We start from the raw sequence: 14,842 nt of genomic DNA on the forward strand, positions 1-14,842 counted from the left end.
AGGGAAATGTGGTAAATTTACAAAATACAAAAGTTTATATATATACATAAAAGAAATTAGGGTGAATTTAATGTATATATATTGATTATATAGTAGTAAAGTTTAACCAAAATGATATTTGTTCTATAGTAGCAAAATATATATATCTGCAAAAGGAAATATGGCAAATTTACAATATATATGTTCATGTAAACTGATTAGTGAAAGTAAACTATCTTTTGAAAAGATAAGTTTGAAATCATTTGTTTAAAAATGAGTTAAGGCAGAACTCATCTAAAGTTTTGACGGAATAAGTTAATTTTTATCCGAAACTTTCAGTTTTATCACATGGGACCATTGCTTAATTAAGGTTATTTTACACTAATTTAAATTAATGGCTTAATGGATTTCACCCTCATTTTTTTTCTTTTTCTTTTTTATCCAATGCTGAATCGATGATCTATGTTATGTATAAAGTAAGAAAAAATCTTTGGATTTGGAGGAAAAAAAAAAAATCAACTTTGCTGACAATTGTTTGTTGGGTCAGAAGAGTCCTCCAAATATTCTGGTCTTGGATTAATGATCAATTTTTTTTTCTTTGTGAAATATGAATAGAGAAAAGAGGATAGACTCATTACATTCAAACAGATATATGTGAATTTCCCATAAATCATTGCAATAATTGAGCGTGAGAGTCAAATGAATCGAAAGATTCATGTTTGGTTCGGGAAGGGATCGTCGAAGTTTTGAAATGAATGGAAAGACAATATACTTTCATTAAGTGATTTATTAGATAATCGAAAACAGAGGATATTGAAAACAATTCAAAATTTAGAAGAACTCCACGAGGGGGCAATTGAACAGCTAGAAAAAGCTCGGTCCCGCTTACTGAAAGTCGAAATGGAATCGGATCAGTTTCAAGTGAATGGATACTTTGAGATAGAAGGAAAAAATTTTAATTTGATTAATTCAACTTCTAAAAGTTTGGAACAATTAGAAAATTATAAAAATGAAACTATTCATTTTGAACAACAAATAGCGATTAATCAAGTACAACAACAGATTTTCCAACAAGCCTTATAGGGAGCTCTAGGAACTCTGAATAGTTGTTTGGACGAGTTACATTTACGTACCATCAGTGCTAATATTGGCATGTTTGGGACGATGAAAGAAATAACTAAAACTGATTAGTCATTTTAGTGTAGGCATTATTTTTTTTTTCTTAAAAAAAAAAAAGAATTGCGAAATACTTATGGTAACCATTCGAGCATATAAAATTAGTAATATTATCCGTGAACATATTGAGCAATATAATAGAGAAGTAAAAATTGTAACTACTGGTTCCGTACTTCAAGTAGGCGACGACATTGCTCGTATTTATGGTCTTGATGAAGTAATGGCAGGTGAATTAGTAGAATTTGAAGAGGGTACTATAAGCATAGCTCTAAATTTAGAATCAAATAATGTTGGTGTTGTATTAATGGGTGATGGTTTGCTGATACAGGAGGGAAGTTCTGTAAAAGCAACAGGAAGAATTGCTCAGATACCAATAACCGAGGCTTATTTAGGTCATGTTATAAATGCTCTGGCTAAACCTATTGATGGCCGACGTGAAATTTCAGCTTCTGAATCTCGGTTAATTTGAAGAGGCTCAAGTAGTGACTACTTTACAGGAAAGGGGGCAACAGTGGAATACACTATTATAGTAGCCGAAACGACGGATTCTCCGGCTACCAACACACTTCAATCATTTATGATGATCCCTCCAAACAAGGACAAGCTTATCGACAAATGTCTCTTCTTTTACGAAGACCACCGGGCTGTGAAGCTTATCCAGGGGACGTTTTTTATTTGCATTCACGCCTTTTGGAAAGAACTGCTAAATCAAGTCAAAGCATGTCAATATACATGATTGATCATTTAATAGAGATATCTTATCAACTTTGTACTAAGCCTCTATTTGTAATCCATTGTTTATCAATTTCTTCGGATGGAAGTTTAATAGAAAGTAAAACTTGTTATCTCAGTCTAAGTTTTAATTGGATAAAATTAGAATTGCAAGGTAAAATTTGAAAAACTTTCCCAAAATCTTATTACACAAGATTAAAACAACAAAACAAACAAAATAATTGTTCTTTTAATTATTTCTTTTTCTTCAATAACCTAGTAAATAGGGTAAAAAAGAACTCTCTCTCTTCCCTTCTTCCACTTTTGAAACTGTGTCCACTTGATTTCCACTATATCTTTCAATCCAAGTCATCAGTAGCCATTGTCCCATCAAAAAATGATGTGGAAGATCAAGGCCACCACCAACCTTGGGTAGCTTGACAATGCCATCAAGACTCTTTAATCTTTATACCTAGGAAATTAAAAAAAAAAAAGTGTTGGTGAAAATTTCCGGTACTCGGAGAGTGTAAGGATACTTATTTTTGATCCCTACATGTGACATCAACATTACATTAAAAACGTAGTGGAATGAAAAATAGTTGTTGCGACAAAATTATAGTGTGAACAAAGAGAATATGACACTTTTATATAATACTACAGTTGCAGGAGGGGAGAGGGGTGGGGAGGACATTTTACTAATTGAATTTCCATGTCTCTAACGTGGATGAATAATGTGTATTTTTCTTCCCCTAAACTAATGTTATGATAACTGTTAGGTTGGTGGAGCCAAACCACAATTGAAGGAACAAATAATTAGGAGTGAAGAAATGCATTGGCATGTTGGTCGAGGAGATAGCGTTAGTGTCTCAACGTTGCGAAAGCGGGAGGAACACGATGCAGAAGTCTGAGCATTGAGATGCTAGGGACAGCATCTCAATGTTGCTACGAGGGAGGCACACGTTGAGACGCTATGGACAGCATCACAACACTGCGGGGCTGGTCTATAAATACATACCATTTTGTTTAAAGTTCTTCAGCCATGTATCAATTTTAGCTGAATTTGTGAGGAATTTTATGGCAATTCAGAGGCAACGGCTCGAGGCGTTGGTAGCACAGAGAGGGCAAATTGAGATCAACATATTGTAGTAACTAGTTCTTGATTCTTTGTGAGTTCTTTCATTACTGTACCTAAATATAGTATTAAATACTTAGAAGTTAGGGGCGTTTGTTAGGTGTTCGGGATTTTGGATTAAAAATAAATGAGAGCGCAAGTGTACACCCGTCACAAGTAGTAAAACGGAACGAGTATTCCGAGTATCAATCGTCAGGGACAAATGAAGTCTTTTTAATGAAAATGATGTTGATCGGTGACTTTGTAGTTGATTTTGGGGTAACAAATAATAAGGATAATGTTAGTTTTGATATTTAAAGGTTCAATGCAATAAACCAAACCTAATTACTTCGAATTAGATAAAAATACAACCATTTTTTCCAACTAGGCGCCAGGTGCCTCTCACAAATTTTCTTCGGTTTTACTTCGCCATCATCTTATGTTTGAGTGATTTTGAAGGTATAAGACCATTTATAATATTTCTATTAGAAAAGTAACCTTAGGTCGGTGTCCTATGTCTAAAGTATTTCTCCCCAAAGTTAAATCATTAAAGTTGTAAAAATATATCAACCCTTTCAGTATTGATGCTTGGTTAAAACATTAATGGGACAAATCAAGTTTTAACTTATGAAAACAACTTTAAGTGATAAAAAAGAAGAAAAATACATTTTGCCTTGTTGGATTTTAAAAACCTTAGCTAATTAACCATAACCGGGCTTGGGAAAATAAATTTAGCTCATGACTTTTAAGGAAAAATATAATTGAACGTTAGATGTAAATGAGAGACATAATTGAAAGATGAATAGAATTAAAACAAACTGAAATGGTGGAGTTGTAACCCGAATGACCCTAACCTGTTCTCTTTCAAGATTGGGGAGCAATACTCAGTCAATTCCACAAGGGTATGTGATTACAACTTCGAAGATAGAGAGAACGCGAGAAGTAAAGATGCACGAACTTGCTGGAATTTTTAATTGAACAAGATTAAAGCTTACAATTGAAAAGTAACAAACTAAAAAACAAGAATGAATTTGAAATAAGAAATGTTTAAAACAATAGCAACTAAAAACTAAAAGGGAAAACGTAAACAAGCTGAGAGTAAAATGTCTAAAGCTGAAATGATCACTTCGGGAGGATGATTGAAGCGGATGAGCTGCTGAATTTATAGGAACTTCAAGACGGTTAGGAGGTTGAGAGTTTTGTGGAAAGTCATCCCTTCATAGCACCTTTTAGTTGGGTTGAAAGGCTTGGGGAAGCTTTAAATCACACCAAAACCAAAACGTACGTTTTACATTAAGGGCAATCTCGGGATTGTGCATTTTTCTGCACAAAATTGTAGCTATGCATTTTTCTGCACAAAATTGTAATTTCCGTTAGAAATCAACTTTGAATGATGTAAAAATGCCCTATATGCATGTATAACCTAGGATAACTTCAAATAAAAGGTTTTGGATACTATAATAAACTTAAAATACGGTTTCTGAGTATAAAACATTAGAAAACAGCACCAATTTAGCTTCTTTTTATCTTTATAAACAAGGGAAATCATTGTTGGGTGAATCAATATAAATCTGTTTGTGTCATTTACTGTGTTTTTCCTGTATCTCTTATATTTGTGTTGTGTGATTGACTTTGTTTCTGTTGGATAACTGTGACCGGAGAAATTTTAGAGCCTAATTTCTCAACAATGATAACACATCTTTAGATTAGTAGTGCAATGGGTACAAAAGAAAAAATGTATGTTCACTAGAAGTTTAAGGTTGCATTGGTGACAAAATTAAAATGTTTAGTATGGAGATTAGACCTTTTTTTCATTAATTACTGTGTACATCTTCAACAACCTAATTATTCTCTATACCTCTAGCCATGACTTCATCATCACTAATTCCATCATCTTGGTGAATTTGCTTAGGAAAAGACTTGTCCTGGATTCCATACATTCATAACATTTGAATCTTCAATCTGAACATATATAAAGATATGTCCCATAGTTGGAATTTTGGTTGTTTGGATGTGGGGTTTTCAGGGCTTGTTTGAATGTGGAAGAATTATTATAGATTTTGAGTGAGTCCAAGAATATTGACTTTTGAGCCAAATTTAATTTTATCTTTGCTTTAAAAAGCATTCTTATTTGTTTCCACATATTTTTGTTGCTAATGTGTGCTAACTACATCCACATCCTTAACTGCTCATTTCATCTGTAGAAATTAGCTCAAACTTTAATATCAAATGATATACTTTGCCTTCTTGCAAGAACAAATTGCCTTTTTATGAGATAATTTGTGTTCAAATCCAATTCCTAAACTATAAAAATTGCCCTAGATTGAAACCATTCTCAAAAATTCTAAATGGGTGAACGCAAACGGAGGGGGAGAGGTGGAGAAAATTAGGGGTTTTTTTTAATTTGGTTTAATTTAATTTTGTGTTTAAAATAAACCCTATTTACTACGTACTTCATGGTTACCTCCAACTCCAAAGAAAGGAACAATATCCATTAATTGTTGGACTATGCTTATGCTGACACCTATTTCGGAGTTCAAATAGCCTATATGGTTCTAACACATGTCTGCACCAGCGTATTAATACGCTTAAGACCAAAAGAGAATAAAGAAAAGTAAAGACGTTAATATGGTTCTTTGTGATGTGAGCATCCACAAATTGGAGCAATATAATTTTGTAGAATTGTAAGAAAGTGGGAAACAAACATCAAGGTAACCGATCATTAAATTTGATTCATAATACCATAATGGAATACCTATTTCTATTAATGTTATACATAATCACTGTTATTGGACGTTTTCTTGAACTTAGTATTTAAGAGACTAACTAGAGGATTCAATCGAAATAATAAACCAACCAAAAAGTCTAAAAGGATAAAGTTGGATGCCTAATCTTAGTAACACTCCGATTAGTTTTACAAGTATTAAAATGATCTTATGCAGGATGATAATGATTTAAATACTGTACATGGAGCTAGAAACACAATCTCGCAAAATGAAATTCAATTCCTTTCGAAGATGGTCTCAAATCAAAAAGTTGCAATGCAAACTATCCCATGATAATTTATATGAATCTTGCTGGTTGACATCTCTTCCAATCACCTTAGTTTTTTATTATTATCATCTTTGATTTATTTAAATGTTTTTTTTTTCAATAAGATGGAAATTAATAAAATATTTTTGGGGAAGGCAGTCAACGTCCATTAGAAGCAGTACGGTTATGTGCACCACGCAACGAGGAGAAAGGAAAACGCCAAAAAAAAAAGAAAAGAAAAGGATTTGTACGGCTGATATTTTTCCAGCCATTTTGTGATGCAGAATAAATAGTTTAAAAGTATTTTTGGGTGTCAAATTGGAGGGTGTTGAATCCAATGTCAAATCATAATGTACTTTAATCAAACTTTGGCACTCAGTAGATGAAGTGGGGATCTTAATAGGAAAAGCAAGTGCCTTTAATAATTGAACATTTCTAATTCTTTTACCATTCATGCCCTTCAAAATCAAAATCAAAATCAAAATCAAAGCAAACAGTGGCCAAGAACATCCCCCCTCCCCCCACCCATCATTTTCTTGACCTGAAACCTTTACAGTTGGCTAATCCAATCAAATCCCACAAACATGGAGCACTGTGGGGACATGGTGATTGCGATTTTAAGGTCTCATCTGTACTAAAATGGAGGAAAAACAAATGCTTACTTAGATACCCATTAAGAATCAGGGAAGCAAGTCGAAGTGAAATAGATTTAATCCATAAGTTAACACATGTTTCTTCCATAGTTCTTTATTTCCAAAAAGGAACAGTGAGAGAAATTATCAAAACCTGGAAATAAATCCAAGGGCTGCTTCAAGATGAAGAAAAATGGGGTTTCAGAGAGGATGATTGATTAGAGTTGCAGCCGTAGGACATGGTTTGTGACCTATGCCGTTTGCTCTTTCATCCAACCTCCATGTATTATTTGAGATGAAGGTCGCGTTGTTTTGGATATCAGCATAACATTGCAAAGGGCAAGAACTTTATGAGTGGACACCTACATTAGAAAATTGGTGCTTTTTAAGAAGCTCTTGGTACTTTGTCAGCCAGTATGTTATCTGGAAGGACAAGCTCTGGGGGGGTTTCTCGAACAACGCCCAGCATTGAATCATACTCTTCATCACGACGAGCGAACTTCTTGCGAAGAACCTTTTCAAACTCAATGTCGTCAAAGCTCTTTACATTTTCAGCTGCATGAACCTGTGATAAGTTGGAATAATTCATGGCTGACTGGGAGATGAAGGCCATCTCTTCTTCTGTAAGCTTCCTCAGGAATTTTGCTGGATTGCCTCCCCATACCTATGATTGCATAACCAATAGTTAATAATTTCTTTCAACCATAAAAAAACTCGATTATTATTAATAATAGAGAGGTACATATTTAAGGGAGATTCAACAGCTCCCGTACTCTCCACCTTAACAAGACTAGAGCAAAAAGCCAAAAAGATTCCAAACATCGATATACGTTAAGCCTACATACTTTTACCCACATCATAATTAACTAAACTACATGGGTCCACCTCAAAAAAGATCAGCTCACACACTCACACACTCACACACTTGACCCAACGCCTTCAATCCTCTTCTTATGTTACACATTAAAAATCAGGAGCCTATCGTACCATGCTTTAAATTCAGATAAACAAAGTAACAACAATTTTCTGTAAGAAACAGTTAGTTGTGCCATCAGTCCAGGAATTGTGGGAGCTAAGTACCAACCGTATCCGGCTATAAAATTCAAGATCAGATAGATACACTAGAAATAAAAGTAAAATGGTAGTATTGCGAGACCTCTCCACATGGGATCCTTGTATTCTGCCTCACAAGTGCTCCAGCAGCAACCATTGCATGTTTCTCAACGTAGACTCCATCTAGCAATGTTGCTCCCATCCCCACAAATGCCTCGTCCTCAATAGTACATCCATGTAACACAGCACTGTGACCTGTCTAGTTCAGATTCGAAACCATTACATATACACCTCAGGTGATACATATTAACAACATTTAAAAAAGATAATCTCACTCACCAACGGTAACATTATCTCCAATGATAGTTGGTAAAACCTTTCCACTCAAATTGGATTTTGCCACATGAACTAAAGAGTTGTCTTGTATGTTGGTTCCAGAACCAACACTAATGCTGTTAACATCACCTTTATAATATTTTGCAGTTAGAAAAATATAAGCATATTGTGTGAGAGAAGAAGGTAGGGAAGCAAAAAAAGTAAATTGGTTTACAAGTACGACTGGTAAATGGTTGTTATAAGGTAAATTAACGGTTCTAACTCAAACAAATTTAGGCAAAAAGAAGAGTGTAGTTATTTACTATTTGAACTCATATAATTATCTGCTAAGCAACAGAGTGGTCATTCTGCTCAAACAAAAAACACTTGTTAAGTTTTGCCAAAAATTTAAACCTATTAAAGTACTATTCCTGATGCTTACAGGTCCTAGGAGCACAAACGTTTGTAATTACTAACAATCAAGCTCGCAGAAAAAAGCCATTCAATAGTTGCAAGACCTCATGCTTAGCACAACCTTAAATTTTCACTACACTTGAGTCAGTTGGTATGGCCTTTTACCAGCCATGCCATTGCCATACAACCTATTTCTTCTTCTGCCCTTTTCTTCCAATATTCACGCCTCAAAGTACAACTTTCAGATTGTCATATTCTGAAATATTATAGTATTTGACATGATCTCATCACATTTTCTCCAAGCATTGGATGCCAATCATTTTTAGAGGCTTGTAAATCATTTGATCGAATGAATTTCAAATGCCAAATAATATAAAAATATTACTATTTAAAATCAAGATTCATGGATGAGGTGCTCTTAAACACTACCGGTATAAAGTTTTAAGTCTACAGTCAGGGACTCTGGGAAGTCAAAAACTAGCTTAAGAAGAGGAGGGGGGATCAAAATTAACATACTATCAGATGTAGAGAATGAAACAACACAAACATCTTCAAATATAGGCTAATGGTAAGCTTACCCCTCAAAACACACCCATACCAAATGGAGGACCGCTGTCCCACCTGCACATCACCAATGATAGATGCACTAGGAGCCACAAATGCATCCTTGTCAACCACAGGAGCCTTGTCAGAGATGTTCATGAGCGCCCTATGCCTAGATACTAAACAAATAAGAATCAGAATTAGCTCATTTTATTTGAATAGTTTATTTATAAATAACTCAACGAAAAAGCCTCTCTATAGTTGCACAAACTCATGCTTAGCTTAGCACAACAAAAGCTAGGGTTCAACTTCAACAGATAATCTCCAAGGCATATGAAATTTTTCAGTGTATATAATAAAACCTCAGTCAAGTATTAAACATATACATGCAAAAAATTGAAGTGACAAAGGTGGCATTGAGGGGGTAGAAGTGGTGATCGAGAAGGTCGTGGGTGTGGTGGCTTTTGTGGTAGGGATGGTGCAAGGGGGTGGCAAAGGTGTCCTTCCAAGAGATGGTGGGAGATAATATAATAACATAATGTATCATCATTGTTATGCTATTCCCATTTGTTGTGTCCTTCAAAGAAGCATTTTGTAATAGCCCTGGTTGCAAGTATTTTGCTTTAGTTTGTAATCTATTTTCTTTGGCATTGAAGTTCTCAGTATTGGAGGTGCTAATTAAAAATAAAAAGGGGGAAAATGGATGCATTACCACACAACAAAAGATGTGTTGAAGTTAAACCCCCTCCTTTCAAGGCCTCGACATCCAGATTATCAGTAGTTAAGCATAAATCACGAAGAAACATCGTCACAAATAAATAAATCATGCACAAACAAACTACTATGATCCCCAAATTATGACGTAATAGATGTGAGGAAGCTCTAGATGAAGTTCTGCTACTTCATAAACTGGAATTTGTCCATGATCAATGTCTAACATCTGCCCTCTAAATTGTGGTGCTATTATCTGGAAGATTATCCATTACACAGCCTAAACTGAAGAATATGGAGGCCTCGTTAAACCAACAACGGCCACATGTCCTAAAAATGCCAGCAAAAGCAGCTTCTCCATACAGACATGGACAAGAATGCACCCTCCTCTAATGCAATGATAAAACCATTTCAGTTCACATCTCCAAGTCGAAACACCATAATCCCTAAGTTCATACCTTACATCTTTTTTTTTTTGATAAGAAACTTAGAGAAACTTTCATTAATCACAAAAGAAAGATACAGCGAACGGGCTGGGGTAGAGGCAACCCCACCCAAAAACTAGACCAACTCTTTCCAATTGTTCATGAGGTTGATATTACAAAAGAATTTTCCGTAATTAATACACCACCAAGGAGCAGTGTGCTGTACATTCCTACAAAAAATGTCAAAAGGGCTGATTATATCCTCGAAGACCCGAGAGTTCCGTTCTATCCAAAGATGCCATAAAAGGGCTCTTGAAGCACACTTCCAAATCAAGTTAGCCTTCTTTGGAATCATCCACCCATGGAGAATTTCCACCAACCAATCGTCAATATGTTTTGGGAACCTTACATCTATCTTTTCCAACCAACAAAAACTCTCATCCGAATACGAATTCCTTAAAGTCAAGGGAATTTGACATTTGAAAAATCATTTCCTTGAAAAGCCCACAACATATACATTGCGGTTTCCGCCCAGAGAAACGCCAAGCAAAAGTTATGAAACATAAATATCTTTCCTTCCATTCATCGATCAGCTAAAATGATTACACCAAATTAAAATAACCAGCGGAAACATAGATGAAACTTGGAAGATCATAAAGTAGAATGTGGAAATTAAGAAGGTTACGTTGTTCCTGAAAGTAGTAATTCCCTTGGAGGCGGCAACCAAGGCGATCGAGGGCTTGGCCGGTCTCCCTGATCCAGAATCCGACAGTGTAGATTGTCTTTCCCAATGTTCCCATCTTCTACAATTGTTCGTCGTCCTCTCCGTCGGTCTGCGATTTTCTGCTTCGATTACAGATGGAGGAAATGCGGATTCAGGAGGAAGAGGGCTTACTTTGAAACTTTGAGTAGTTCATTTTTCCTTTTTATTTATTTATTTATTGTTTTTTTTTCCCTTTCCTCTCTCTTTACGTAGAGTTTTTATTTTATTTTACTTTTTCTTACCAAAGTTTCAATAATTTTTTTTCCTGTTAATAGTAAAAAAAAAATTATGAAAACAATATAACACGATAACTGATATTAATCTGACTAAGAAGTCATAAGTTCGAATCTCTCCCCTTATTGTTATACTATTTTTATTAATATAAGTTTCAAATTAAATGGACTAAATATATAAATCCTTCGTTTGTGTCCTTGATTTTTTTAAGTTTTCAAAATTATCTATAACATATTAAAAATAAATTAAATCATTTCATTAAAAAATTTTGTTAATTGAAAGATGATGGAACATAAATGGTTATCATTTAACATATTTGAACACCATTTGGACATTTCACTTAAAAGAAATTGAATTTATTGAATAAATCGATAAGATTGTATTGAATCTTAAGGGATCAATTATGTAAATAAATGTCAAAGTGACATTAACAGATGAATTAGATTTCATACATTCAAATATGTAAATAAGTGTTAAAATGAGCTATCATACATTCAAATATGTAAATAAGTGTTAAAATGAGCATAGCTCAATGATAATTGGCACCTATCTTCGATCAAGAGATTATGGGTTTGAATCTCAATCCCACACGTTGTATTGAAAATATATATATAATAATTTAATGAAACTTCAATTTTTCAATTATTTTTTTAACATGAGATCCTTCATATACTACGTTGTTCTTTTTACATACATATTGAGTGGATAAATATTACCACTAACTTTATTTAATTTTTTTTTATTACACAGCTACAATCTTAAAGTCTATGAGCCCTTTCTATTGGATCTCGCCACCCTCCTCCTTCATTTTCTCGTTATTCTTAATCAAATCATAATTAATGTAATATAAAATTTTCTTTATTATAAAAAAAAATAATGTCAGATTTAAAAGTTGAATGAGAATTTTAGACAAATTTAATTCCGTTAAAATATAAAGGGGAGACTTTTGGATCTACAAAGTCGTGTCATTACTAATAATTATGAATTCTTTTTTATGGGAATAAATATGAATCCCTAGTTAACTCTCCAAGTTTGCTTTTTTTAAGAATTCTCCGGATTACTTTTGTTAATTAATTACCAGCTATTTTACAAGTAATATAGCAAGTCATTATTTTCTAACTTAATAAAATTATATTTGTTTAAAATATTATTATTTGATGAAATCAAATATCATATAATATATGTTATATTTAACCTTGTGAAAAAAAGAAAACTCTCTGGACTATTAAATCTTAAGTGTATAATGTATTAAAGAAGTATTTGAAAGGAAAAAAAAAACTCTCAATTACCCTCGGTTTCTATTTTTCTATTACATCATAAATGTATTAGATGAAATATAAAAAGAGCCTATTAAAAAAAAGTGTGCTATGCTTATTTGTTAATTCAAATACTTTTATTTTTCATAAAAAAAATTCAAATACTCCTATGAACTTCATGATTTTCATTATTTTTTAGGTTCATCCAGTAATGTCTATATTGTTTTCAATATTTCAATCGAAATTTTTATAACATTTAGATTTTGATATTTTGTTCCAGACTAATTTTCTAAGTTGGAAATGTACAAAGGGTTTGCTTTCAAGAAATATAATTTAGATTAGAACCAAAGGGAAAAAAAAAAAAAAGAGGTCATAAAAAGAGCCTTCAAAGCAATGAAACATTGCTTATTCTAAACAAAAAGCCATGAAACATTGGTCAAACAATTGTTTGTGGCCCAAATCAAAACACATATTATAGAGGCATACCTATATCTATAGGTTTGGAGAGGAGTCATAGTCATGGTTGTTCATTTACCTTTAGTACTAAAACTAGTCATTTTCCAACCATAAATAACTCATTCAAATTTTCAATTAAGAATAGTTCTTTTCAATGATTAGTTATTTTAATGTTAATTCTCCCTTTTTATCAAATAATCAATGCATTTTGACGTGTTTAAGTTACTATAAATGTATAAACTTTGTAACAAGGAGAATAAGGTTCCATCAACATTTCCATTTGTTTATAAGTTCGACATCGATATGAGAAGGCAAATCGACGTTTCTATAGTATTGCAAAAAAAATGACAAAATATGAAAAATATCGACAAAATATCACTAATGTTTTAGCAAAAAATTGAACAATGCACTCAAATCCAAAGTAATCGAGTTCATGTAAAATAGAGAAATAGCATTATGATGGCTTAATCAGCTCACAATTGTAGATCTCGAATTTCAATTGATAATTGAATTCGCACTTACCTCTTTTACTGTTACCTCGATTATTTATAAGGAGTGCAGTATTGCAACCGCTCGGAGGTTGCGCACATAACCACACTATGGGAGGCTCAGCGTATAATATGCTTAGTGGTTGGTGGCGTAGTTGGGTGGTTTTCATATAATACTCTCATAATATTGTTCAGCCGTACGAGGTTTTGTTTGACCACTCAGCTTGTAGTTTGCAAGCGCACAATTGAGTTTTTCAAAGGGATGACACCTATCCAGTTCAAAATTCTTCATTCATCTAATATCTAATATAGACATGATACTAATAATTAATATTAATCACTTTTAGCTTATTTAGAAATTATGAATGGTTTATTTGTTAATTTTAATATTTTTTACGAATTTTTTATTTTTATAACGTTTTTACAAATATTCATTGACATTGATATTTTATCAATATTTCTATCGACATCTTCATGAAATTGAGATCTTAACATTCATATTAACATCGATATTTAAAATCTTGCTTGTATCACGTTTATTTAATTTAGTATTAATATAAACTCGTCTAATTTTACATTAATAAATTTTTTGGTTGGGCATAATTGATTCTTGAATGTATTCACAAAAAAAGTGGTCAAAAAAGCAAATTACTTTGGAAAACATAATAGATTTTGATATAATTAGGAGAAGTTTATTCAATAAACATAATCATCCAGATCATATTGAAACATGTTTACACTGGAATTAAAAAAAATTTACATGAAATATGATTGCTACAATTCTCCTAACTATATTTTAAATTTTTAACACACTTTTTTAGTCATGTATTTTTATAAACTTGTTTTTCTTAAAAGAAATCATTTAATGCCTATTAAGTCATTAATTTATTCCTTAATAATTCAGAGATATATACTAATATTTTCTATAGGTCGAAGGTTCAAATCATCTTCATTTCTCACGATGGTAAAATTATATTCTAAAAGAAATATTTAATGTAGTTTTATTCTCTGTCCTAATACAATAACAATTAGTTTTTATACTACGAACATTTGTAAAGTACATGAAGGTTAAAATATTGAAGGATGAATTTAGGATAAATTTGAATATAGTCTTTGAACTTTTAGAATTTTGATTTAGCATTTTAATTTTGTGTCTTATTTTATTTCCCTTTAGTAATAGTAACAAAGAATTCATTGGATATATTTTTTACTATCCATTTTACAATAGCCCAATATTCAAAGCATTTGTACATTTTTTTATACAAATTTGAATATTTGTACAAAGTATTTTTACATTATTTGAAATTAAAATTCGAGCTCACAAATTAAAAGTCAACTTGAATATAATTCAAATGAGTCAGTAACATATTTTTGAGATATTAGAATTTCAAATCTCCACCCGTGTCTTCAATCTTATTTTGATTAAGAAAAAAAGATTAGAAATATTTATTATATTTTTAGAAATATAAATCTTCTATCTTGTGTTGATTAAAAAAACAACACAAAATTAGAAATGTTTATACAAAACACTTATTTGCCAGT

General features: G+C 32.5%; 1 protein-coding gene across 1 annotated transcript; it reads right to left on the bottom strand.

Moving 5' to 3' along the window:
- Positions 1 to 6,690: 6,690 nt before the first annotated feature.
- Positions 6,691 to 11,018, bottom strand: LOC111008390 (gamma carbonic anhydrase 1, mitochondrial). Its single transcript, XM_022281074.2, has 5 exons — positions 10,789 to 11,018; positions 9,003 to 9,146; positions 8,035 to 8,160; positions 7,799 to 7,950; positions 6,691 to 7,306 (listed from the first exon to the last, which is right to left on the bottom strand). Exons 1-5 carry the CDS (start codon positions 10,901 to 10,903, stop codon positions 7,028 to 7,030), a joined length of 816 nt encoding a protein of 271 aa, XP_022136766.1. The 5' UTR covers positions 10,904 to 11,018; the 3' UTR covers positions 6,691 to 7,027.
- Positions 11,019 to 14,842: the final 3,824 nt, after the last annotated feature.

This window comes from Momordica charantia (genome assembly GCF_013281855.1).
Source record: "Momordica charantia cultivar OHB3-1 chromosome 10 unlocalized genomic scaffold, Mcharantia_2.0 BLBB01000010.1, whole genome shotgun sequence".
NCBI classification, from domain to species: Eukaryota; Viridiplantae; Streptophyta; class Magnoliopsida; order Cucurbitales; family Cucurbitaceae; genus Momordica; species Momordica charantia.

Excerpts from the sequence above, each read along its gene's own strand:
- LOC111008390 (XM_022281074.2), bottom strand. The coding sequence starts at position 10,903 with ATGGGAACATTGGGAAAGACAATCTACACTGTCGGATTCTGGATCAGG. Across the intron at positions 9,147-10,788 it reads TTACTACTTTCAGGAACAAC|TATCTAGGCATAGGGCGCTC; the intron begins GTAACCTTCTTA and ends TTATTTGTTTAG. Across the intron at positions 7,951-8,034 it reads TGGAGATAATGTTACCGTTG|GTCACAGTGCTGTGTTACAT; the intron begins GTGAGTGAGATT and ends TGAACTAGACAG.